Raw genomic sequence first — 25,365 nt, 5'->3', positions numbered from 1 at the left:
GCACTCTGCAGGCTCTGGGGGATACACCTCTGCCCCATCTGCCAGCTTCTGTGTCCGGTAGCCGTGCTGGGAACGCACAGATCCCCAGCACTTGGGGCCTGCCCAGCCTCGATGTGGGCACAGGAAATTCAGCTGAGAGGCAAGTGCCCTATCGGAGCATCTGAGCCCAGGGGTAGCCTCCGCTGCACCGGGTCAGGGCCAGGTCGCCTCCATGGTTGGAAACTAACTCTGCGGATGTGCGGCTGGTACTGGCCAGAGGTGGTCATATCTGCTCTTTGCCTTGCAGCCTCCCGAGCAGCCCCCCTACCCACACCATCAGGGTGGGCCGCCCCACTGCCCACCCTGGAACAACAGCCACGAGGGCATGTGGGGCGAGCAGCGTGGGGACCCTGGCTGGAATGGCCAGCGCGACGCACCCTGGAACAGCCAGCCAGACCCCAACTGGAACAGCCAGTTCGAGGGCCCCTGGAACAGCCAGCACGAGCAGCCGCCGTGGGGTGGAGGCCAGCGCGAGCCCCCCTTCCGCATGCAGCGGCCGCCACACTTCCGAGGGCCCTTCCCGCCCCACCAGCAGCACCCGCAGTTCAACCAGCCGCCGCACCCCCACAACTTCAACCGCTTCCCGCCCCGCTTCATGCAGGATGACTTCCCTCCGCGGCACCCCTTCGAGCGGCCACCCTATCCTCACCGCTTCGACTATCCCCAGGGGGACTTCCCTGCCGGTGAGTGCCAGGGCGCCCTCTGCGGGGACTGCCCCCATCCCAAAACACTTCCCTCTCCTGCCCTGAGATGGTCACAGCAGCTGCTTGCGGGGGGGCACCTGACGGGCTACCCTCCTAGTGGGCTGATGGTGCTGCTTGACGTCATTGCTGCGGGACCTGGCAGGTCCCCCAGAGTGGAGGTGACAAGCAGAAAGGGTCACGGGATAGTGTGGAAGCCCAGTCTCAGCCCTTGGGAAGGTGGGGAGACAGACTGGCGGCCCTGGTCCCAGCATGTAGCCCACGCCAGCCTGGCCTAGAGTGAAGTCCTGTTGCCGCTTCCTATGGACCCTGCGAGTTGGGCACTGTGTCTGTCTGGCTGCAGAGGAGGAGGGACGAGAGCCTGATGGAAGGAGGGTCACTCGCGAGCCCCACAGCAGACGGGGCCGGCCAGGGCAGGGCGTGCAGGACCCATGGTGCCTGTGGGCCCTCCCCACTTCCTTGTCTTCGCTTTTTTCACCAGCTTTTCTCTTTTATTGTCTTGTTTCAAAGAATCTTTAGATTTTTTTTTTCTTCTTAAAAAAAAAAAACAAAACCAAAAACTTATTTCTACTCTGCTGCTGCTTCTATTTTTACTTGAAAATCTATTCTTGGCTATAAATCCAGCCAAGACCACCAAGCACATTTACCGTCAGTACACATTTCCTCGGGGTGGCTTCCCCGGTAGGGCTGCTTCCTCCCAGCTCGAGGGGCTGGATGTCGGGCGGGGGTGGGGGGGGGGAGGGCCTTCTCTTCATCTTCACGCCATCCTCCCCCTGTGCATATCTGTGTCCTGTGCTCCTTACCAGGACGCCAGTGGTGTTGGGGTGGGGCCTGCCTTCGGGGTCTCCCTTCAAGCCAGTCACCTTGTCCAGTGCCCTGTCTCCAAATATAGTCCTGTCCATTCGGCCCATAATGCTGCTTTAATGTTTTATGATTTCCCTTGTGGGTGCAGGACAGGTCCCCCCCCCCCCCCCCCCGGAACCTGGCTCCTTGCCATCTAGTGCCATCACTCTGGGCAGCGGGAAGCAGCTGGAGAGGAGGTGCCAGGCAGGGCTGCCCAGAAGCAGGTGCTGGTGTCTCTGGCACTCACTGAAGCCTCTCCACGGGCTCGGGTCCCCTTGCAGATCAAGACTGCGTCATCGGCAGCACCCAGCTCACAGCTCTCCAGTAGGCCTGAGAGGACTTTCTGTTTTACAGAGATGGGACCCCCTCACCACCACCCTGGCCACCGCATGCCTCATCCTGGGATCAACGAGCACCCACCCTGGGGTGGGCCCCAGCACCCCGACTTCGGCCCTCCTCCTCACGGCTTCAACGGGCAGCCCCCCCACATGCGGCGACAGGGCCCTCCCCACATCAACCATGATGACCCCAGCCTGGTTCCCAACGTGCCCTACTTCGATCTGCCTGCCGGGCTGATGGCTCCCCTTGTGAAGGTAACATCGCCATGGCGAGCCTCCTAGTGTGCCGCTTCCAGGGCCTCCACGTGAGATGCTCCTTCCTCTGCCTGGTGAACGTGACTGACTATTCATTGCAAACGTGCCCTGGCCAGTGCCTCTCCCTCCACTTGAATTCCTGAGGCCCATGGTCCCCTCTGCTCCTTCCGCGTATCCCCCCTGGTGTTGGACATTCTGTGGCCACCCGGAGTGAGCCGTGCCAGGCTGGGTGTGAAGTGTGGGTTCCCTCCATCCTGGCCCTGGGCAGCCACCTTGTCCAGCAGCTGACTGGGAAGGGATTTCTCAGAAGGGGCGGCCTCTGAGGAAGGCCTGCAGGGAGCATGGGGAGGGCAGTGCTGGGGGCCAGGGGAGCGAGGCTGCGTCGTCGGGAGCAGCTCTAGCTTGAGAGACTTGCTGACGGAGGAGTCGCTTCCCATCCCCTCTGAGGCCCTGTCAGACCGGAAGTTGAGAAGGGCCATACTCCTCAGGCTGCAGGCAGCAAGGGGTTCTTTGGGTGGGGCTGAGGCTGTTCTGACCCGGGAGGGGCCCCAGGGTAGGGAACACAGGGCAGAAGTCTGCAGGTGGTGGCATCTGGGATCCACTGGGATCCACATTGCATCTGAATGAACCCAGGGGTCTTTCCCATCAGTCCTACTTGGAGAACATGTTTTCTGGAGAGAAAACTTCAGGCCCTCACTGGCCCCAGAGAAGTCCTCCACCACCTTACTTAGGAATCGGATCATTGGTGTGGCTGCAGCCCTAATGGGTCCCCCAGGAATCGGGAGGAGGAGCTCTGATGCCCAGGGTAACCCTGATACTGTACCAGGGCCCTATGTCCCCTGACCTGCTCCCCCTGTCGCTGTAGCACCCCGGGTGGGCCTGAGGGGGCCTCTGGCAGGGCATGCATGACAACTGTTCTCCACTGCAGCTGGAAGACCATGAGTACAAGCCTCTGGACCCGAAAGACATCCGCCTCCCGCCCCCCATGCCGCCCAGTGAGAGGTTGCTGGCCGCTGTAGAGGCCTTTTACAGCCCCCCGTCCCATGACAGGCCCAGGAACAGGTATGGCGCTTGGAGGGACTGGCGGTGGGGGGATGGGCAGGCCTCTGTCCCGTCTCTTAACCTGACTTCCCCTCAGATTGCTTCATGAGACTCTAAAATGACCATGCCTTCTACCCAGGGTGGTGTGAGGCCCCGGTGAGGAAATGGGGTGTCCTGTGAAACGCTAGGCCGAGTCAGGGTCCCTCTCTCTACTGGCCATGGGTAACATGTGTCACACTGACAGTGGCCCTCACCGCAGGGCCTCTTGTTGAGCTGTTTAGTGCAAGTTGTAATCTCGGGTGGGGTGTTTCAGGGACGGGTGGCAGCTGGGTGCAGGCAGCCCCTCTCCTGACCCCCCTCCCACGGCCTTATCTCTAGTCTCGTTAAAGCCACCTCCTGCCCTGTGCTGGGTCACAGGCCTGTCCATCTAGGAGTCAGAGCTCCTTGTCCCCGGTTAGGAAGATCACAGGCAAGAAGAGCCACCTGGGTTACTTCGGGAAACATCAGTGTGGAAAGGCACAGGAACCAGGCATGCGGCCTGGCCTCTCTGCTTCCCAGTGGGCCGCCCGACCTCAGCCTGCTTCCTCGTGCGGGGAAGGGCAGCCCGTCGTGCTGGGCCCTGCTCAGCCTCCGAGTGGGTGAGGGATGGAAGGGCCACATGCCGGGACGCGTGTCTGGCAGGTCAACTCCTGCCGACTTGCGTGAGTTCCCTGCGGGAGGAGGCTGCAGAATCACGCAGGGGACGCCCGTGTCTTACAGCGAAGGCTGGGAGCAGAATGGTCTCTATGAGTTCTTTCGAGCAAAAATGCGGGCACGGCGGAGGAAGGGCCAGGAGAAGCGCAACAGGTGAGCGTGGAGGTGCCCGCATGCAGCCATCCTGGGTTCCCAGCTAGTGCGTCCTGGCCTGTGCCCGTCACATGCTGCGGCAGACCCACCTTGGAGTCACACTCAGGGCCATCCTGTCGTCCCTCCAGGGCAGTGGGGGGTCAGCTCGGCCTCCGTGTAGGTTGGGGGGTGGGTTTTCCCACAAGGCCCAAAGCATTGGGGAGCACGCCCCTCTGTGGGCAGCACATCCGGGACCAGCTGCTCACCTGGCCTCTCCCTGCAGTGGGCCCTCGCGGTCTCGGAGCCGGTCCAAAAGCCGAGGGCGCTCTTCCTCCCGCTCCAACTCGAGGTCGTCCAAGTCGTCGGGCTCATACTCCAGGTCCCGATCACGCTCCTGCTCCCGTTCCTACTCCCGTTCCCGCTCCAGGTAAGCTGGTGTGCCCCGAGGCCCCTATCCCCCACCCCCTACCAGCACCCATGCCTACCACCTGCTGACCCGGCTGTCCTTTCCTCTCTCAGGAGCCGCAGCCGTTCCCGCTCCTCCCGAAGCCGCTCCCGCTCCCGCTCGCGCTCCCGCTCCAAGTCCTACTCCCCCGGAAGGAGACGTCGGTCACGCTCCAGGAGTCCCACCCCGCCGTAAGATATCTGTCTTAACTGTCCAGTGATCGCCGGTAGCTCCGGAACCCTCTGATGCTTTGCTGTGAATGTTGAAACCTGTCGCTAGAAGATGTGCTCACGGTGGCCCGTGCTGAGGCGGTGCCTCAGGGACCCTGAGTTCTAGCACAGTGACAGTGGCACCTCCTCATCTCACACCACGCTCTTAACCTTTTTACGGTAGAGTTGTAACACCTGACGTAGCGGCTGGGCTGTGACCGGTCCTGGGGTTCCGCGTGGCCTGCCCTGGCTGCACGGTGTGGGGCTGGGGCCTCCTTGGGGAGCTCCCCTCCCTGGCTGGCGAAGATGACCGAGAAGAAGGCTAGAGCCCCGGGCTGTGTGTGTGACCCTCTAACACTGGTGAATGTTCACATACGCCACATGCTGTAATATTCTAAGCGTTTTCATTCCAATAAATGTCTCGACTCTTTTTTTAAAAAACGTAACCTGTCTTAATTTTAGTTCCTCGGCTGGTCTGGGTTCTAATTCAGCACCTCCTATACCTGATTCAAGGCTCGGGGAAGAAAACAAAGGACATCAGATGCTGGTGAAAATGGGTAAGGCTCATGGGAAGAACCATCAACCACTTTGGGCTTTTGGGGCTGGGGAGCCAGGGAAGGTTCCAGCTCGTGGCCAGAACTGGAAAGGCCGAGCCGAGCCTGTAGAGTTGTCGCTGGGCGCTGTCTCTCACCACAACAGTTTGACGTTTGTAAGCCACACACGTGCGTGTCGCTTGACTCTGCACGTGAGGTCTGGTTTAACTTCGTGGATAAATGTGCCGGATTTTGACTTTTGTGCATTGTAACCACCCTCCCCCCTTTCTTCCTAAGGCTGGAGTGGATCTGGTGGCCTCGGTGTGAAAGAGCAAGGGATCCAGGACCCCATCAAGGGGGGGGACGTCCGAGACAAGTGGGACCAGTACAAGGGTGTGGGCGTGGCCCTGGACGATCCGTACGAGAACTACCGCCGGAACAAGAGCTACTCCTTCATCGCCCGCATGAAGGCCAGGGACGAGTGCAAGTAGGCACTCCATGGGCAGGAGCCACTCCTCAGCCACCGCGTCGGGCCGTGGGACCTTCCTGGCTTCTTGGCAGTGACAGACAGTAGGGACACCTCGGTTCTCACAGTCTCCACCTCCGGGGAGCGACAGAAGAGAAGGAAGACCACAGCATGCCTAGTGAGGAGTGCCATGCGCCACCGCATTGGAGGCCCCGGGCCCTGCCTGCAAACCAGCTCTAAAGTAGAAGCAAGAACCCACCAGAAGGTGCCCCCGGCCAGCACGGCCACGAGCTTACTTCCCCTGACAGAAGTGAGACACGAGACCCTCCACCTCCACCCCTGGATGAGAATCCCTGCCACCCGAAGGCACGGCTGTTGCGCACCCCCGCAGGCCGCTCTGAGCCCTTGCTTAGACCGGTAGGAGCGTGTGGAGCACAGGCCCTGGGCGAGCGCCCCGGCAGCTCAGCCAGGCACTGGTGACAAACAGAAAAACAGACCCTTTCTGGTTGGCAGAGTGACACAGGGCCTTCGTTTTTACTCCAGATGTTTAGTTTGAGAGAAGGGAATGTTGATCTCAGAGGATCCCAGGGAGAAGTTGCAACCTGATTCCTCTAAGACCTGCCAGCCCGTAGTTCAGTTACTTTAGTTGAGTTGAAATTTTTTTCCCCAAATGTTAGCCGTTGGCTGTCCCTGCAGAAACGGGTTCTAAAGAAACTGATCTGAGGCATCTTCAGGTCACGGAGCGACGCCCTCCAAGAGCCCGCACCCTTAGCGTCTCTGCCTGTTTTTCACTTAGAGGAACCCGACACCAGCGCTCACGTGGACGGCCCACACAGACCGGGGTGTGGAGGGCGCCCCCGGCTCTCCCTCGGCCAGCCCAGCACCCAGGGAGGCCAGGCCAGGAGGGCAGATGCCGCCGGGGCCTGCGTGGGGACTGGCTGCGCCTGGCGTCTGTGGGCAGCTCGTGTGGCGCCGTCTCTTTGTACAGAAACATTTTTGAAAAATTCTTTTCAATAAGATGCAAAGTCCTCTCCAACTTTTCGACCTGATGTGATAAAATATTTGATTTTGTTCTAGATTTCCTGTAGCTGTGAATTGTTCAAACGTGTCTGATTCAGGATAAAACGTAAACACGTGCTGTTAACGATTTCTTGTGGATTTTACTGTTTTGCCTTCAAATAAAAACTTTTTTTAAAGACCTCTTTCTCCGTGTGTTGGAGTTAGAAATGTGTTCAGGCAGGGTCCGGAAGAGGCGTGTCCCGGCGTCCCACATGTCCCTGGTGTGGACACCTGGCGCTGGCTCCGCGGAGCAGATGGGGCTTCTCGCCCTCCCGTCTGCCTCAGCTCATCAGGAAGCCAGCACCTGGCCCCCATGGCTGCTGCGCCGGGCTCCACAGGCAGCCGTCCTACGTCCTGCTGTGGCTGGTGACAGCGCCACCCGGGGTTCCGTTTCCGCTGGTTTGTGTGTCCCCTCGGGCGGGGCGCCGGGCACACCAAGGAGGTGGGGGCTGGGGGAGAACCACTCAGCTCCGAAAGGCTGGACCCGGGATGCCACTCAAGGGAGTCTTGGGTGCCGCCTGCTCCTGCCACCATCACCTGGGAAACAACACGTGTCAGAGCCGGTGTGCCCGGCCAGCGTGTTAGCTCAAACCCACAAATCCTGCCTCACCTCGTGGTACTCAGCTCCTTCTTCACCTCCTCCAAGGCGTCCTCCATGGACAGCGGGGCAGGCCTATGCCGCCTGAGGTACTGTGGGGCACAGGACAGACATGTCACCCTGCAGCCTCGGTCTACCGAGGCCGCGGGCTTTAGAGGCAGCGCCTGTCCCCACTGGTCCCGGCCAGGCGGACAGAAAATAAAATGGCGTGACAGTGCTGTGGAAATGCAATGAACGCAGATGGGCTCCAGGCAGGCAGCCTGCGAGGGGCGAGCCCTGACTGGGCCTGAAAGGGAGGAAGGACGGTGGCTGGGAGTGGGGCTATGGGTTCCCTCAGAGCGTGGAGCCTGGGTGCCACTCCCAGCACGTGGGCCCAGAGCAGGCTGTGCCGAGCCATGGCGGGCTGCAGGCAGGTGGCAGCTCCAGCCCTCCAGCTGTAGCCCATCAACCGAAGTAAAAGGATTCTGCAGGGGCTGCAGGGGTGCATGGACAGTCCAGAATGGGGGAAACCGCTGAACAAACCACCTGCTTCCTTGAACAAATAAAGTGCAAGGAAGCATGGGGGGGTGGGTGGCGGGAGCAGGGGAACCTGCAGGGCATGGGCTCTCACGGTGGGTCCCGGGTGCCCACAGGCGCCCCGGCTCTGACGCTGCCCAGAGCCGAGGGCCACAGCTCTGACCAGGAGTCTAAAAAGACCCTAGATGATCTTGGTGTGTGAATCTTGGGTTCTGATGAGAAAGCAACAAAATGCAACTTTCATAAGACAAGGGAAAATCTAAAACTGGATATTAATCCCATTGGGCTTTGGTACTATAATGGTAACGTGACCATATTTTTCAAAAGTCCTTTGTTTTGAGAACCATATACTGAAGTATTTATAGGTACGAGGACAGCACCATGCAGAGCAGCTCATCTAGCATGATGCCATCTCTATAAAGAAACAACACTAAAAACATTTCGGACGTCTGGGTGCTCAGCGGTTGAGCATCAGCCTTTGGCTCAGGGCGTGATCCTAGGGTCCTGGGATCGAATCCCACATTGGGCTTCCTGTGGGGGACCCTGCTTCTCCCTCTGCCTATGTCTCTGCCTCTCTCTGTGTGTCTCTCATGAATAAATAAATCTTTTTTAAAAAATGAAAATTAAAAAAATAAAACATATATTACAACCCAATAGGTAAAATATTCTCTTTATTTTTTTTTAAGAGCAGAAAAGGAGAAAAAAAAAAAGAGCAGGAAAGGAAGCCTGATGTGGGACTCGATCTTGGACCCCGGGATCACGCCCTGAGCCAAAGGCAGATGCTCAACTGCTGAGCCACCCAGGCATCCCATAATGTATATTTTAGAATATACAGTAACATGCAATGTTGTACATTTTATATACAATGTAGTTCATGTTTTACACGGGGAAGACCTAAAGAACCTCAAGGTGGTAACAATCACCTCTGACGTCATGGGGGGCTTTATAAATCCCCTATCTCTAACATTTTTATGAAAAGAACGGATTGTTTATAATCAGACAAAAAGGGCAGCCTAGGTGGCTCAGCTTTTTAGCACCGCCTGCAGCCCAGGGCATGATCCTGGAGACCCTGGATCGAGTCCCGCGTCAGGCTCCGTAAATGGAGCCTGCTTCTCCCTCTGCCTGTCTCTGCCTCTGTCTCCCTCTGTGTCTCTATGAATGAGTAAATAAAATCTTTAAAAAAATAATAATCAGACAAAAATTAGATTTGGGGAGAAAGAAGTGAGTGTGCCATTCTCTGCGTTTCAGCTGACTGAGGAGGAAGCCCGCGGGCAGAGCTTGGGAAGGGTCTGCCTCTGCTCCGAGGACAGAGCAGGGCTCCTTTGGGGGGACCGCAGGTGACTTGGGTGTACAATGGCGCCGAGGCCCCCTCCGAGGCGCAGAGGCTCCCGCCCTCCCCCCGGGAAGGGGTGTGCGCCGTAGTCACCTGCTTGGTTTCCTCCAGGGTGTGGTAGTGGAACGAGTCCTGATCCAGGGACCGCACGAGGGAGCCGTGCAGGTGGCGGCTGGCCTCCAGGAACTGCTGCGTCAGGCTCAGCTGCTGCTTCAGCATGTCGTGGAGCGCCAACACGGCCGGGCTGTAAGCTGTCAGGGCTGCACCGGCGCTGGTCACTCGGGGGCACCCCCTTCCCCGTGACCCCCAGGGCAGGGCGAGGTCAGCCGCTTTGGGCAGCGCCACCATGCGGCCACCAGAGGGACCAGAGCGCCCGGCCGTCCCTGCCGATGGCTTGCGAGGGACTCTCAGGAGCTGCATACGTGGGAGGCCAGCGGCCAGGCAGGCCCGCGGGTCTTAACCAAAGTCTTAACCAAACGTCCAACCCGCGGGAACAAGCCCAGTAAAGTGGCACCACGAGGGCCGCACCCGCACCATGGGCACCTTCTCGGTGCCGCTCACCCGGCACTTAAAAATTGCTAAAGGGGTAAATGTTATGTGTTTGGAAACACAAAACTAATTAAAAGTAAAAATACAATTAAAAATAAGAGTTTTAATTAAATTCAAAATTCATCGGAAACCGGAAGTTGTGCGCCCGCGTTGGAAAGCTCACTGGGAGGCCTCATGACACCCGGGGCCACTCCCTGGGGTAAGAGGAAGCTAAACGGGAGACTTGTTTGCAGGTTGTTTGCAGGGAGGAAACACTCCCGTTGTACCGCTGTTTTAGTAGCTTCGGCTTTAAAAAAACCGAAGAGGGCAGAACCACAACCGGTACTGGACGGACTCTAGTCTGTGTCCCTCAGGCCGCCAGGGGCCCCACAGGGACCTAATGCAGCCTGGGCTCCCGATGGTGGCTGCTGGGGCCTCCCCCGCCGCAGGCCGGGCCGCCTGGGACCCCGCCACTCCCCGCACTCGCCAAGGTGCCAAGGCCCGTGGCCGCCACTCAGGACCGGCTGAGGAAAGACTCTGTATTCTGGACACAACGGCTCGGAGGGGAACCCACAGCAACTGCCCCGCTGGCGCGGAGGCGCGGAGGGGCAGACGGGTGCTGCCCGTGACTCCCCTGTGTTACCTGACACGGGTGTCCTTTGGCAACACGGACTGAAGGTTCTAGGATCCCAGGAACCATGGCAGTTGCCCATGACTGCAACAATGTCACCAACAGATTCCCCGAATCCAGCACTAATGTGGGGCCCGCCCCTCGCACGGTGAGCGCGGATCTGTAGCTAAGCTGCCTCCACTTCGCCGCCAGGCCCCGCCGGGCTGGGCTCTTACCTTCTATCGAGTCCGCACTGACGACATGACTGGCAACGGGCACAGGATCCACGTAGGCACCTCCCAGGGCTGGCCCGATGGCCGCCACGCCGGCCCCTGTCCCAGGGACAGAGGGGAGGGGATGAGTGGGCAGGAGGCGGAGGGACGCCGCTCACCAGCGGATGGATGTGAAACAGGCTCCACAAGTCTGATCTTTTCTCCTCCCAACAGGACAGCCACCCTTCTTGCTCGGTTAACCTCTACCCCTGTACAATTTCCCCAGGCCTGCCTCCATCTTTCTGGTAGATTCTCCAGGTACAAGTCAGTTGAGCTGGCTCAAGCAGTCACTGCAGTCACACTGGCAGGTAACCCAGACATCACGCTCTCCCCACCCTTGGCCTTCCTTCCACAGGGTCACATGCAGGCTTCAGACTGTTCCCCAGACTCGGATAAGCCCGTTTATTTAGGCTGTTTTCCTCTCCTCTCAATGTCAGGCCTGGTCTAGGAAAACAGCATCAGCTGCACTTTACAAAAGCTCCCTTTAAATTCCAAAATAATGGGGATCCCTGGGTGGCTCGGCGGTTTAGCGCCTGCCTTTGGCCCAGGGTGTAATCCTGGAGTCCCGGGATCGAATCTCGCGTCAGGCTCCCTGCATGGAGTCTGCTTCTCCCTCTGTCTGTGTCTCTGCCTTTCTCTCTCTCTCTCTCTCTCTCTCTCTCTCATGAATAAATAAATAAAATTTTAAAAATAAATAAATTCCAAAATAAGACAGAAATGCACACATTTGTCTGCATTTGACAACCGCTATGCTGTCGGGCAGCAGGAGGCTGTGGAGAGGAAAACAGGTTTCTGAGTCACAGAACCGGGCTTCCAGTACCCTTGAACACCTTCCAGCAATGTGACTCGGCGCATCTGACTTTCCTGCCCGAGAATCGAGAGAATGGGCATGCCCTACACTGGGGTGTAGCCCAGGCTGATCTATGGCTAAGCCCCCCCAAATCAAAATGAACACAGGTGAGAGTTCCACCCCCTTGCACAGTCCAGGAAAAAGCTCTGGTGACACCATGGGTGTCCATCTAGATGAGAAGAGAGTGAAGAATGTTTAAAAGAAAGGGACCTTTCCATTCAGATGGGTCAAGACTGAAGCTAGGGATAAGAGAAATGTCTGGAAGTCATGCCTGGGCGTGAAGAGAAATGTCCCCTGCACCATGGGAGGGAACCCACCAAACACACTGAGTTCAGACAACCAGCTAGACTGGCTACCCAGCTGCCCTGGAAGCCCCCGTGCAGGGACTCCCAAGCCACCTGAAGACACACCGTCCCAGAAGGTGGTTCTGCTCTCAGTGCTGTCCCCAGGCTCACCTAGGCAGTGCCAATGTTTGGGGCTGGGTCACTGTCTGGTGGGGCCATTCTGGGCACCACAGGACCCTGAGGAGCATCCCTGGCCTCTACCCACTCCACTGTCACCCAGTAGCGACATCCACAACTGGCACCAACCTTGAAGTCCCCTGGGGACGGGATCACTACCATGAGAAGCACCTCCTGGGTCACTGATCCTGAAACCTTTCAGGATGTTTCCGAGCTCCGCAGGCAGTGGCAAACCGCCAGGGCAGCTGGCCCTCATCCTTGGAAGAGGAAATGGGGCCCTGAGGCCCACCAGCTGGGTACTGATGACGACCTGAAGCTCTCCACCGTACTGCCAGGATGCCCGTGGCACACACCTAGAGCCCGCGCCTCCCTCCTGGGGCCCGCATGCTCACCCTCTGCCCACTGGTAGGTGAAGGCGGGATCGAGGGTCTGCACGGCCATCTCCCTCACCACAACTCTGGTAACGTCCCTGACCTGCTTTTTCCAAGGCTTGACGGTCGGCAGGGGAAGGTCTGTGTGCAGGCTTGCAGAGAATTCTGACGAAGTGTCCAGCATCCTGTCGGGAGACTCCTCAGGATGGGCCGTCGACTCGGACGCCGTTGGATCTGGGGATGTTTCAAAATCTTCCGAGTAAGCCGAGCTCACTGTGCTCGCCATGGGCTCTTGGGACGTCGGCCTCGGGCTAGGAGCACCGTCAGGCCTGGCGGAGGCGGCGGATGGCTCAGTCACGCACTCTGAGACCTCACTGCCAGTGGGGGGACCCCCTGCCTGGGGGCGTTGGCTGAAGGCCTTTTCCAGCTGGCCTTCTTTCTAAAACGAAGAATGAGAGAGGTAACTGGAAAGTGGCTTTACGTGATCAATACGCTCAAAATACCCCTGCACTGGAATGGGGTACAGGGTACCCAGGGGGCCCAGCAGGTAAGCGTCTACACTGGTCGTTCAGCAGCTTTGGGCGGGCCCAGTGTGGGGAGCAGAACTCGTTAAATGCTTCGGCTCGGGGCTGCTGCACTTTAACACTGATGGGGTGAGCACGTGCTGGTGGCCTGTGGATGAGTCTGCTAAAATGTCAGCACGTATCATGACAACACGCTTTCGGTAGGGAGGAGGTTACTAACTCGACAAGAATCACAGCCAGGCCCCGGGATGGGTACAGGTCATGGGGTGTCGCTACAGGGTGGTTTAGTGGGAGCTGCTTCAGTGGTCTGCTACATGGAGTAGCTTTATCCTGTTATCACCTACATCAGGGTCCCCGACCCAGGGCACTCTTGGCATTTAAAACCCAAACATTCGGGCAGCCCGGTGGTGCAGCGGTTTAGCACCTGCCTTCGGCCCAGGGTGTGATCCTGGGGTCCCGGGATCAAGTCCCACATCGGGCTCCCTGCATGGAGCCTGTTTCTCCCTCTGCCTGTACCTCTGCCTCTCTCTCTCTCTCTCTGTCTTATGGATAAATAAATAAAATCTTAAAAAAAAAAAAAAACCCAAACATTCTTTGCAGTGGGGCCATCCTGTGCATCGCAGACCACTGAGCAGCATCCCCGGCCACCACCCATGAGATACCACGAGCAGCCTCCACCCCGTCATGATAACCAAGTGTGTTCTCCAAACGCCGCATGTCCCTGAGGGCTAAGGACCGAGGGCCCGAATGAAGCACAACAGCCACGAGCCTTTCCACATAACCTGCAGGGAGAGGGAGGCGGGCTGTACTCACTTTCTGTTCCAAGTCTGAGTTCTCGCTGACAGCTGGAGCCAGGTCATCAAGGGACAACAGATTGATTTTAAAATCTGTAATCAAAAACGTAACATGGCAACGTTTACTCATTTATTTACCCCGACGTGTTTACCATTACGTGCAAGGCACCAGGTGAAGGCGAAGGACAGCAACACAGGAAGCGTGCGGGTCTGTCCTTAATGAGCCAGCGCATGGATCTACACGCTTTTTGTCTAAGTGTTTTCCACTTTGTATCCTAGACCGTCTCACGGTTACTCAACCTGGTCCTTGTGGTGCCAGAGCCACCATGGGCCATGTGTAAACAAATGGATGTGGCCGTGTTCCAATAAAACTTTATTCATAAAAACAGACCCTGGGCCAGATGAGTCGATGATGGCAATGCAGTGAAGGATGCGTGGTGACAAGCGTGCTCACGGTACAGGGGGTGGGAGTGGGGGGACAACTCATCAGACACAGGGCTAGACCCAAAGGGTCCTAGGTTCCCACTGAAAGCAAGGCAAGAGCACAGGAGGCTAAACTGAACCAGCACCGGGCACGTCAAATGGCCAGGCGCCAGCGCCTGAACACGTGGGTGCTGAGACTTGGGAGTCCAGAATCCCCTGTGGAGTTCTGGTGTTCCACACAGATTACTTTCTTTCTTTCTTTTAAAGATTTTATTTATTTATTCATGAGACACAGAGAGAGTGAGACAGGCAGAGACATAGGCAGAGGGAGAGGCAGGCTCCATGCAGGGAGCCGGATGTGGGACTTGATTCCTGTGGACCCAAAGGATGAACCCGCGCCTCCAGGCAGGCGGGCAGGAACCACTGGACCAACATGAACAGGTGCAGCCCAGGCCCTGAAGCGCACTCGGGTGGTGGGGGCGGGGTGGGCACAGGAGGGAGCAGGGCCCTCTGTCAGCAGAGCTAGAGGTGAGAGGGCGAGGTCCCCCTGCCTGCCCCTGCCACCTGCCCGTCCTAAGCCCTAGAATGAATCCCCCTCATCACCCAGTCCGGGGGGCTCACCCCTCCCCTGAGCTCCCGGACTCTCACAGTCACCACAGTTCATAGGGCCGGCAGGTCCAAAGATGCATCCCTGGAAAGGCCTCTGAACCAAAAGGCGTCCCAGCTGGCCCAGAGCAAAGGCACTAGGGTGATCTGGGACTCGAGCACTCGGGAACAGGCCTGGCACTGGCTGAGGAACAATGTTATCGTCACGCCGGCCATCCCTTACACGCTGCCAACCTGCGGAGGACCAGCCGAGGTGCTTCACATGCACTAGCTCACTAGCGTGGCTCGGTCCCCACTGCGCAGATGAGGAAGGACGTCCACCCCAGAAGGTCCCCCTCTCACAAGAGCCCAAACTCAGATTGTGTTTGCCACTCCCAACTGCCTCCCCCTCCCAGAGGCTACCTCTGGACATGGGGGGGCAGTGGCTGGCCACCAGGAGAGGCCCCTCCAGGCCGGCAGGGAGGACAGAGAGGCAGCGGGACTGGCAGTAGGGACAAATGGCAGAAGGGCAGGAAGGTGGGTCTGTAGCCTGCCACGCCAGCCTATGCCCACCTTCCCATCCACATGCTGAGCGAGGTGACGTGGGACCAGGGGGACAAGGACACCCACTTACCAGCTCCTGTGGCCCCCAGGATCAGAGCCCCAGTGAGCAAGGTGCCATGTGGCATCCAGTAGATGGCAGCCACTAAGGGGGCCCACAGAGGCTTCTCACATGGGCAGCCGAGCCCATGCCCCTGCGATCCCTGATCCCATCGAGGGACCCTGGAAGGGGCCACCTTTGTTGGCAACACCCCACACACACACCTCGGCAGATCTGCTGCTGCCCTACCAGGGCCTGCACACCCACAAGAGTCTGTGACAGTGTTCAGGACACGCCACCCTGAAACCCAGCACCTTGGCATACTGATTAGCTCAGGCTGAAAGAACCTGAGCAACGGCAGGTGCTGTGAGTATTCTCGGCCCTTCTCACATGAAGCAGTTCCAAAGACCCTCGTGTGAGAAGGGCCCTCCCTCTAATGTAGGCGAGGAGCCTCCTCTTTCTAAGATGGACAGACGCTCGGAGGCATCCCAGCAGGCCTCACTGGGTTTGCCTATTGACCACCCTCAGCTCCTTCCCTTTTGTGCAATCACGTTTTCCCACGACTTTCCACTCCCCATCAAGCCTAGCAGAAAAGCGCTCACATACAACTGATTCTTCGGGTCTTCGTTTCCTTAGGAAGGCTCCTATGTCATGTGAGACTTAGATTGGATGTTTATTTAATATTTATTTAACATCTGTATGCTTTTCTCCGGTTAATCTATCTTTTGTTGCAAAGACAAGGAAAAAGTGATTTTTCCTCCCCTACCACTGAGTCACGGAGTTCGGGTCACCCAGCACACGGGCGGCAGGGTGCTCACGGGCCTGTTTGCCATCATCCTCCTGCCAACACGACACTAGGCGAGTGCCAGTGCCCAGTGGACCGTCAAGACACAGTCTAACTTGGATCTCATGATGAAGCGCCCAGACAGAAGACAGAAGTGTTGGCTGCACATTTTTTCCTGTTTTTTAAATATGTGTAATTTTTTTTAAGACTTGTTTATTCATGAGAGATAAAGAGAGAGAGGCAGAGACAAAGGCAGAGGGAGAAGCAGGCTCCTCTGGGGAGTCTGATACTGGACTCGATCCCAGGACCCTGGGTCCAAAGGCAGATGCTCAACTGCTGAGCCACCCAGGTGCTCCTAAATATGTGTAATATTAAGATAAAAATAATGTTGGTGTGCCTGGGTGGCACAGTCGATTGAGCGTCCAACTCTTGGTTCAGCTCAGGTCATGATCTCAGGGTTGTGGGATTGAGCCCCGCGTGGGGCTCTGTGCTCAGCAGGGTGTCTGCTTGGGATTCACTCTCCCTCTGTCCCTCCCCCTGTTCATGCTTGGGCTCACTCCTTTCTCTCTCTCTCAAATAAACAAAATTTTTAAAAAGATAAAAACAATGTTGAATAATGTTGAAATGATAAAAATGTCTAGTTGTGACTGGTTAGATTTACTTCCTTTTCTGAATTTAAAAATTGAGGCAAATTTGTCTTTCACCAAAAGGAACACTGAGTTGCCCTTCTACTGTACATGGCTCTAGGACTTTGTTTTCGGGTTATCGTTCTATAATTGGTCAGGGTCACTGGATGAAGACATTAAAGATAGAACAAAATTCTGACTTGACCCCTCCTCCAGGAAAGGTCAGGAAGCAGAGGGTGTAGCGTGAGCCATGCACTCCTCATGGCAATACCCAGGGATCCTCCCTCCCAGAGCCCCTCCAGGTGGTCTCGCCCTTCCTGCCCAGGGTGACCGCGTGGCACGGGGCTGCAGGTTACCGTTCAGGCTGTCATCGGCAGCTTCTGAGGGCGACTCATCATGAGGCCCAGCCTCACTCCTTCCGGGAGAGGAGAGCTTGCCAAGCCGCGTTGAGGCTGACTGTGGAGAGGTGCCAGTGGCGGGAAGCGACGCTGTGCGGGCGGCTGTATCCTCTGAAGTGTGAGTCCGTGGGGAGCGAGCTCTTGAGCGCGTGCTGCGAAGGGTCCTGTCTGTGGACTGTGAGGCTGGCACACGTGATATCCGAAAGGACTTTGGGCTGGAAAGTTCCTCACTGGGTAGTGAAAGGATTCTTGGCTGAGTTAGGATCTGATCCTACTTTGGCGGAAATAAATGAAATTAATTACCAAACAGGTAACAATGAAGTCCTTTTTTTTTTTTTTAAGATTTTATTTATTTACTCATGAGAGACAGAGAGAGAGAGAGGCAGAGACACAGGCAGAGGGAGAAGCAGGCTCCATGCAGGGAGCCCGACGTGAGACTAGATCCTGGGTCTCCAGGATCATGCCCTGAGCCGAAGGTGGCGCTAAACCGCTGAGCCACCCGAGCTGCCCGACAATGAAGTCCTTATCACTGAACGACGTGGCCGGGTCAAGGCATGAGGCCAAGGAGCAGCCATCAAATAGTTCTCTTTCTCTCCTCATTTCTGGAAATCAAGCTACAACATTTAGACCAGAAATACTCCACAAATAATCAGAAATATCGCTTGGCTTTCAAATATATTTTTTTAATTACACCTTTTCTAAATTAAGGGCCCTGTGGGGCATCTGGGGTGGCTGAGTCGGTTAAGCAACTGCCTTCAACTCAGGTCATGATCTCAGGGTCCTGGGATCGAGCCCCACATGGGGGATTCCTGCTCAGTGGAGAGTCTGCTTCTCCCTCTGCCCCTCCCCCATCTCATGCTCTCTTTCTCCCTCTCTCAAATAAATAAAATCTTTTAAACAATAAATAAGTGAATGAATGAAGTCCCCTGAGTACATGATCCATGACAGCTGGGACCTTCAACAGAATCAGTATGTACGTGCGGATTTTTTTCCCCCTTAAAATGCAGCCTTCCCATCACTTCACACTCACAAAGACGCCTCAAGTCACCAGTGTTAGCTCTGACCACAAGTGCTGGTGAGGATGCAGGGAAAGGAGAACGCCCGTGCACTGCCAGTGGGAACGTGAAATGGAGCAGCTGCTGTGGCAAACAGCATGGTGTTGCTTCAGTATGTTACACGTGGAATTCCTATAGGGCTCAGTAATTCCACTCATACGGATAGACCCCAAAGAACTGAAAACAGGGACTCAGATATGTGTACACACGCGTTCATAACAGCACTATTCACAAATAGCCAAAAGGTAGAAAAGATCCAGGTGCCCATCAACGGATGGTGGATGAAGAGGATGTAGTATATTCACACAATGGAGTGTTACTCAGCCATAAAGAGGAATGAAGCCCTGACAAATGCAGGATGTGGATGAACAAATGTGGATGAACCTCAAAAACATTATGCTGGGGATCCCTGGGTGGCTCAGCGGTTAAGCGCCTGCCTTCAGTCCAGAGTGTGATCCTGGAGGCCCGGGATCAAGTCTCAGGTCGGGCTCCCTCCATGGGGCCTGCTTCTCCCTCTGCCTGTGTCTCTGCCTCTCTCTCTGTGTGTCTCTCATGAATAAATAAATAAAATCTTTAAAAAAAAAAAGAAAAAAAAAACATTATGCTGAGTAAAAGCAGCCAGTCACAGAAGGCCACATACTGGATGATTCCATGTACATGAAACATCCCCAACAGGCAAATCCACAGAGACATAAAGCCGATTAGAAGTTGCCAGGGGGGGATCCCTGGGTGGCGCAGCGGTTTAGCGCCTGCCTTTGGCCCAGGGCGCGGTCCTGGAGACCCGGGATCGAATCCCACGTCGGGCTCCCAGTGCATGGACACATGCTTCTCCCTCTGCCTATGTCTCTGCCTCTCTCTCTCTCTCTCTCTCTCTCTATGTGACTATCATAAATAAATAAAAAATTAAAAAAAAAAAAAAAAAAAAGAAGTTGCCAGGGGCTGGGGGAAGGGAAAACAAGGAGTGATTATTTAACAGGTCACCTTTGGGGCTGATGGAAATGTTCTGGAACCAGACAGAGGGTGGTGGTTGCACAGCATCATGAATGAACTAGATGGCGCTGAATTGTTCATCTTAAAAATGTTAATTTTGGGGATCCCTGGGTGGCTCAGCGGTTTTGCGCCTGCCTTTGGCCCAGGGCGTGATCCTGGGGTTCCGGGATCGAGTCCCGCGTCGGGCTCCCAGCATGGAGCCTGCTTCTCCCTCTGCCTGTGTCTCTGCCTCTCTCTCTCTCTCTCTCTATCATAAATAAATAAAAATAAATCTTTAAAAAAAATGTTAATTTTACGTTTTGTGAATTTCATCTCAACTGTAAAGGAATGGAAGTGCAGCTACAGCACGTTTCCCGGGTGGTGCCACCGACAAGCAGGTGTGGACCACCACTGGCGAGCAGTCACAAAAAGTGCTGACCCGAGGTGTACACACTTCCTCCAGATATTGCGAACTGCCTAACATGTCCCGAATCCCGTCACCCACAGAGCAGACCCCAAACCAGGTAGCCGTGATTGGCTGGAGCCCAACCGCTCCTCAGTAGTTCTTGGGAGACAGCCGTGGTCGAGTCTCTAGCGCCGTGGCATAAAGAGCAGAGGCAACGCTTTGTTAAATATAAGTACACATGGGGCACCTGGGTGGCTCAGTTGGTTAGGCATCCGACTCTTGATTTCAGGTCATCTCAGGGTCGGGAGATCGAGGCCCACATCGGGCTCTGCACTGGGCATGGAGCCTGCTTAAGATTCGCTCTCTCTCCCTCTCCTCTCCTCCCCTTGCTCATGCTCTCTCTTTCTCTAAAATAAATACATAAAATCTTGAAAAAACAAATAAAAAAGTACATGCAGGGGAACCTGGGTGGCCTAGCTAGTTAAGCCTCCGACTCTTGGTTTCGGCTCACGTCATGATCTCTGGGTCGTGGGATCCGGCCCTGTGTCAGGCTCCACACTCAGGAGGGAGTCTGCTTGAAGATTCTCTTTCCTTCTCTGTCTGCCCCTCCCCTATCAAATAAATAAGTAAATCTTAGGAAAAAAAAAAAAAAAAGAAAAGAAAAAGTGCATATGCAAACCTTACCGGGAGTACTTTAGTCTGTTCTTTCTCATGGACTTTGGGGCTGATGAAACGCTGATTCGTGTATGTTTCTTTTTCTCTAGAAGATTCTATCAAGCTTCCCAGCAACTTTTTCATTTCCTCCTCATCGCTGTCTGGAGAATCTAGTTTTCTGGTAGGTTTTTTCTCTTTGGGTGTTTGAAAATTCCTCTCCTTTCCAAAATGTGCCTCAGGGATGATACTTTCAATGCGTGGTTCCCTCCTCTTTAGAAATCTACTGCCCTTCCCAGTCCGAGTGCTGCTCTCAGCCACAGGAATTTCCTGGGCTTGTTTCTGGGAGGTTTTATCCAGGCTGGGTGGAGAAAGTTTGGCTGTACTCCTGGGAAGGACCATGTCTGCACTCCTTGGAAGACTGTCCTCAGAGGTCTTCAGGTCAGATTCCGTGTCAGACAAATCCATCTGCGCCTTCCGATTCATGATCTTGGTTTCTATTTGAGCCAGCTTCGTGAGTGCAGCGCTGGCCCTGAGCTTCGAGGCAGTGGTCGGGGGTCTGCCCGAGGACAGGCTGCGCCAACCCTCCACAACAGCCTTGTCTTTCAGGAGTGAGTGTCCTACACCCATGGTTTGGTTTCCTTTTAGAAACCTGCTATGACCAGGAGCTATTTTGGTAAGACTTCTACTGATTTTCAAGTTTCTGATTTCTTCCATTTTTGAATCTTCTAAGGAAATGTCACTAAAATCACCAAAAATGTTGTGCATGGGATGGCCGGCTCTTCTTATGTAAGCCATTCTAGGGAGTAAAGAGAGAAAACATAGAGTAAGAATACCTGGTGTTTGAGGCACCTGTGTGGCTCAGTCGGTTGAGTGTCTGTCTGCCTTTGGCTCAGGTCACAGTCCCGAATCTCAGGATCGAGCCCCCACATCAGACTCCCTACTCAGCAGGGAATCTGTTTCTCTTTCTGCCCCTCCTCACCCTACTTGTGCTCTCTATCTCTCTCAAATAAATAAATAATTTTTTTTAAAAGAATACCTGATGTTTATATCGTGCCTTCACATCTCTCAATGCCTCCCATTTGAGAGATCAAATTCTTCGCAGGCTGGCTAGAGCCTTCCCTTCAAGCCCCACAATGACAGTGAAAATGTCAACACCCAAGAGCACCTGGGTGGCTCAGTAGTTGAGTGGCTGTCTTTGGCTCAGGGCATGATCCCAGGGTCCTGGGATCGAGTCCCGCACTGGGTCTTTGCAGGGAGCCTGCTTCTCCCTCTGCATCTGTCTCTGCCTCTCTGTGTCTCTCATGAGTGAATAAATAAAATTTTAAAAAAGAAAAAGAAAATGTCAACACCTAGTACCACCAACTGAATTATGGCTCTATGTCAGGTCTTCAATGAGACATGTTAAACATTAAATAGAAGAGCCAGTGCTTCTCAGGCTCCAGTGGTGTGCCCACACTCTGCTCAAACTGCATTATATCATTTAAGTTTCATGCTACCCTGAGTCAGTGACCCTATCTCCCTTTAACAGAGGAGGTGAAGGAAATGAAAGGTTAAATAGTCCCTAAATAAAAGGTTAATAATTGAAAAAAAAATTAAAAATAAAAATAAAATAAAAATAAAATAAAATAAAAGGTTAATAAAACCCTGAAAGGTTAGGTCATTGGTCAAGGTCACCAGTCGAGGTCACCTGGCTAGTGAGCAGTAGAGCCAAATTCAAAGCTCAAGTCTTATTCCAAAGGCCCCCTTTCCCACCATGCTTTACTGCCTGCCCAGTTACACCATCACCACTCCAAGAGTCCTGCTCCCGACTCACTCCCCAAATCAGGGCTCTTCCTTTATCCAAGTGTCCTCAGCTCTCTCACAAACAACCGCTTGAATACAATCTGTATATTTAAGGAGCCCCCCCCCCCCCAGAAAACCTGTACTCCACTTTAATTGTGAAAACCACTGCTCTGAAGGGTGGGGGGGCTACAGACACAGCACCCCCACCCCTCACCACCAAATACCAGCTGCATGTTGTGTGCACATGCTTGTGTATGTTCTTTGGGGGAGAGGGGTCAGTGCTCTCATCATATCCTGAATTTCCATGAGCCCCTAAAAGAATAAAAACAACCCACTACGAGATTTACAAAGGTTTCCAAAAAGTTTAAAATCTTCAGATGGAAAAATCTGGCACAAGCGAGGGTGCGTTTGCTGCAACCCCTTTCATAAGGAACACGGTGGCTGCAATGAAAGTGGGAGATGCAGAGACCCTGTGACCTGGCAATTCCACATCTGGGAATTTACCTACAGTTACACTCGGAAATGCATACAGGGATGAGTGTTCAAGGAGTGTCACGGCAGCATTGTTTGTACTCGTCAAAAATCTGAACCCAAATAAAAAAAAAAAAAATCTGAACCCATCCAGAGACCTGGTGCAGTCCAGAAGAGTGCATGCATGAGGGAATACGATGTAGCCATTAAAAGGAACGAGGGAGAGCTGTTTGCATAATAACATGTGAGGCAGAAAAGACAAGATGTACCAACCATTGCTTGTTTCCGTACCATTCGAGTGTTTTAGCAAGGCCATGCATTATTTTACTTATTTTTTTTAATTCACTATGAGACCTGAAAAAGCCATTTTTTCCCATCCCTGTCCACTTGGAAAACAGGCTTACTGGGATTGCCTGATTAAATACAGGACCCCCAGCGATGTGAATTTATTTTATTTTATTTTTTTAAATATTTTATTTATTTATTCATGAGACACAGAGAGAGAGAGGCAGGGACACAGGCAGAGAAAGAAGCAGGCTCCATGCAGGGAGCCTGATGTGGGACTCGATCCTGGGACTCCAGGATCACACTGTGAGCCAAAGGCAGGCGCACAACCGCTGAACCACCTGGGTGTCCTGTGATATGAATTTATGATAAATAATAAATAAGTTTTAAAATATAAGTATGACCCCAATTTTTTTTAAGTAGGCTCCATGCCCAGCAGCAGAGCCCAGTGTGGGCCTGAACTCACAACTCTAAGACTGAGACCTAAGCCGATCAAGAGTTGGATGCTTAATCGATTGAGCCACCCAGGCATCCCTGGCCCGGGCATTTTTAAACTAAACACTAGTCTGTTCCAAACACTTTCAGACTAAAAAAATTATTTGCTATTTATCAGAAATTCAAACTCAACTGGGTGTCCCACATTTTTATTTGTTAAATCTGGCAATCCTATGTCTTCTGCACCTTTCAAAGCTGAACTCAAATGTTTTGTGCAAGGAAAAGTATCTAGCCCAGCACTAAGATTCTGTATAAGAGTGAATTATTTTGGGCAGCCCGGGTGGCTCAGTGGTTTAACGCCACCTTCACCCAGGGCCTGATCCTGGAGACCCAAGATCAAGTCCCACATCGGGCTCCCTGCATGGAGCCTGCTTCTCCCTCTCCCTCTGCCTGTGTCTCTGCCTCTCTCTCTCTGTGCCTTTCATGAATAAATAAACAAAATCTTTAAAAAAAAAAAAAAAAAGAGTGAATTGTTTTTCTCTCCCTCTGTTTCTCTGCGTGGTGTGCTTGCCTGCTTATCCTCATCTTAATCACTTGGGTATTAAGGCCTGCCCAGGGTACTAACAATGCTTAACACAGGCCTGACCCCAGGGGTCAGTGAATACAAAACCATACCCGAGAGAAACAGTGCAGAATTCCTAGCCTGAGTGATACTGGGCAAGTTACTTGACCACTCTGTGCTTCAGCTTGCTCATCTGTAAAAGGGTGGTAGTAACTATCACCCTCATGGAATTCCTATGTTCATTGTAGGGCATGGAATAAATAGTAAGATTTACAAAGTAACGTTTAGAATACCTGCATTAACTGAGCTTTGAGCTGGAACCACCCAGTAAAGGGGAAGTGGAGACCACTGGCACATCGACAGCTACCTTTATTAATATTTTTGTAACTGAGGCTCAGGAGAGGACTTGGTCCCCGCCATCCTGTGGGTCAGAGGGAAAGCCTGATCACCAGGCCGGGTTTCCCCCGCATCTAGTTCTTCTGAAAGTTCCCCTAGGTTTAAAAATAAATCAATAATGGTTAAAATGGCAAATTTTGCATTTGGTCCATTTTACCTCAACTAAAACAGATACATTTTTAAAACACCCAATTAAAAAATAAACCAATGGGCAAATGATATGAACAGATACTGAACAAAACAAACAAACATACGAATGGCCAACAAACACATGCAAAAGACATTCAACGTCACTAGCCACTGGGCAAACGCAAATGGAAAACCACCAGGTCTCCCTTCACAGCCACTGGAATGCCTATAATCCAAACTACAGAGAGCAAACGTGGGCGAGGATGTGAAGAAATTGGCTCATACACTGTCACGGGGGATTGGAAAACGGTACCCAGGCCAATTTGGAAAACGGTCAGCCGGTTCCCAAGATGATGGAGATGTACGCCAATATTCCTAACAGCACTGGTAGTAGACAGGAGGTGGAAACAGCGCAAAGGTCCATTAACTAGTGAATGGAGGAGGGCTGAGGTCCATCCATACGAAACACCAGGCAGCAACAAAAGAGAACAAATGCGCGCGCGCACACACACACACACACACCAGCATCCGTGCGTCTCACACGACACATCATGCTAAGGGAGAGGAGGAGATGCAAAAAAGAAAAAAAGAGAGAGAGAGAGCACACAAGGATCCCAAGCAGAGAAGGCAGATCTGTAGGGCCGCAGGGCACCGCGGGGGTCGCGCGGGGTGGGAGCGAGCAGGGACCGCAAAGGGCCAGGAGGGAGGGACACCCGCGGGGCGGCGGTAAAGCCCAACAGCCGGCTCGCGGCGACGGCCGCACCACTCGGCCAACTTACTCAACACGAGTACCTGAGTTATATGCTTAAGCGGGGTAAATTGCACGGCACGCCAACGAATCCTCAATAAAGTTGCAAAAAATAAATACAGCCAACTTTGGAAACCCCGGCGCCCCTCCGACCATCGGGCTCCTGCCCAGCTCCCGGAGCTCCCACCCCCGACCACGCTGCCAGGCGGGCCGCGAGGGGAAACAGGCGCGAGGCGCCGGGCCGCCCTGCAGCCTCCCTCCCGGCCCAGCTGCAGGACGCTCCCCTTCTCCCGCAACTCCTCTCCCGATTCTGGGCGCCAAGCCTCGAGCAGCCCAGCCAACCCTTCCAACCTCCTCCCACGACGTCCATCCGCAGAGGCCGCCGCCGGGTTTCCGGCCACTCTGGCCAGATGGGACTGTTGCCCCGGGCAACAGCGCCAGGGCG

General features: G+C 54.3%; 2 protein-coding genes across 7 annotated transcripts in view; one reads left to right on the top strand and one right to left on the bottom strand.

The window, feature by feature from the left end:
• The window catches only part of LOC121495736 (calcium homeostasis endoplasmic reticulum protein), an 18,648-nt gene extending 11,755 nt beyond the window's left edge, over positions 1–6,893 (top strand). For both annotated transcript variants that reach the window (XM_041763628.1, XM_041763627.1), the window contains exons 10-17: positions 287–722; positions 1,938–2,176; positions 3,105–3,238; positions 3,977–4,063; positions 4,326–4,469; positions 4,562–4,678; positions 5,159–5,253; positions 5,527–6,893. In XM_041763628.1, the coding sequence (XP_041619562.1) occupies positions 287–722; positions 1,938–2,176; positions 3,105–3,238; positions 3,977–4,063; positions 4,326–4,469; positions 4,562–4,678; positions 5,159–5,253; positions 5,527–5,720 (1,446 nt within the window). In that variant the 3' untranslated portion in view covers positions 5,721–6,893. The remainder of the gene's footprint in view (positions 1–286; positions 723–1,937; positions 2,177–3,104; positions 3,239–3,976; positions 4,064–4,325; positions 4,470–4,561; positions 4,679–5,158; positions 5,254–5,526) is intronic.
• C7H19orf44 (chromosome 7 C19orf44 homolog) lies at positions 6,199–25,365 on the bottom strand. Of its 5 annotated transcripts, XM_041763634.1 has the most exons (9): positions 23,941–25,332; positions 20,143–20,908; positions 16,987–17,299; positions 13,631–13,704; positions 12,315–12,732; positions 10,576–10,671; positions 9,295–9,461; positions 7,365–7,444; positions 6,199–7,291 (listed from the first exon to the last, which is right to left on the bottom strand). In XM_041763634.1, exons 2-9 carry the CDS (start codon positions 20,905–20,907, stop codon positions 7,288–7,290), a joined length of 1,917 nt encoding a protein of 638 aa, XP_041619568.1. In that variant the 5' UTR covers position 20,908; positions 23,941–25,332; the 3' UTR covers positions 6,199–7,287. The 5 variants fall into 5 exon arrangements, with proteins under 5 accessions (XP_041619568.1, XP_041619565.1, XP_041619563.1 ...); XM_041763631.1 differs by lacking the exons at positions 6,199–7,291; positions 7,365–7,444 and having other exon boundaries at positions 9,320–10,671; positions 23,941–24,138; positions 25,272–25,365; XM_041763629.1 differs by lacking the exons at positions 6,199–7,291; positions 7,365–7,444 and having other exon boundaries at positions 9,320–10,671; positions 23,941–24,138; positions 24,965–25,333.

This window comes from Vulpes lagopus, chromosome 7, assembly GCF_018345385.1.
Source record: "Vulpes lagopus strain Blue_001 chromosome 7, ASM1834538v1, whole genome shotgun sequence".
NCBI classification, from domain to species: Eukaryota; Metazoa; Chordata; class Mammalia; order Carnivora; family Canidae; genus Vulpes; species Vulpes lagopus.
The sequence above is the reverse complement of the archived record's forward strand: the minus strand, read 5'-3'. Positions and strand labels throughout refer to the sequence as shown.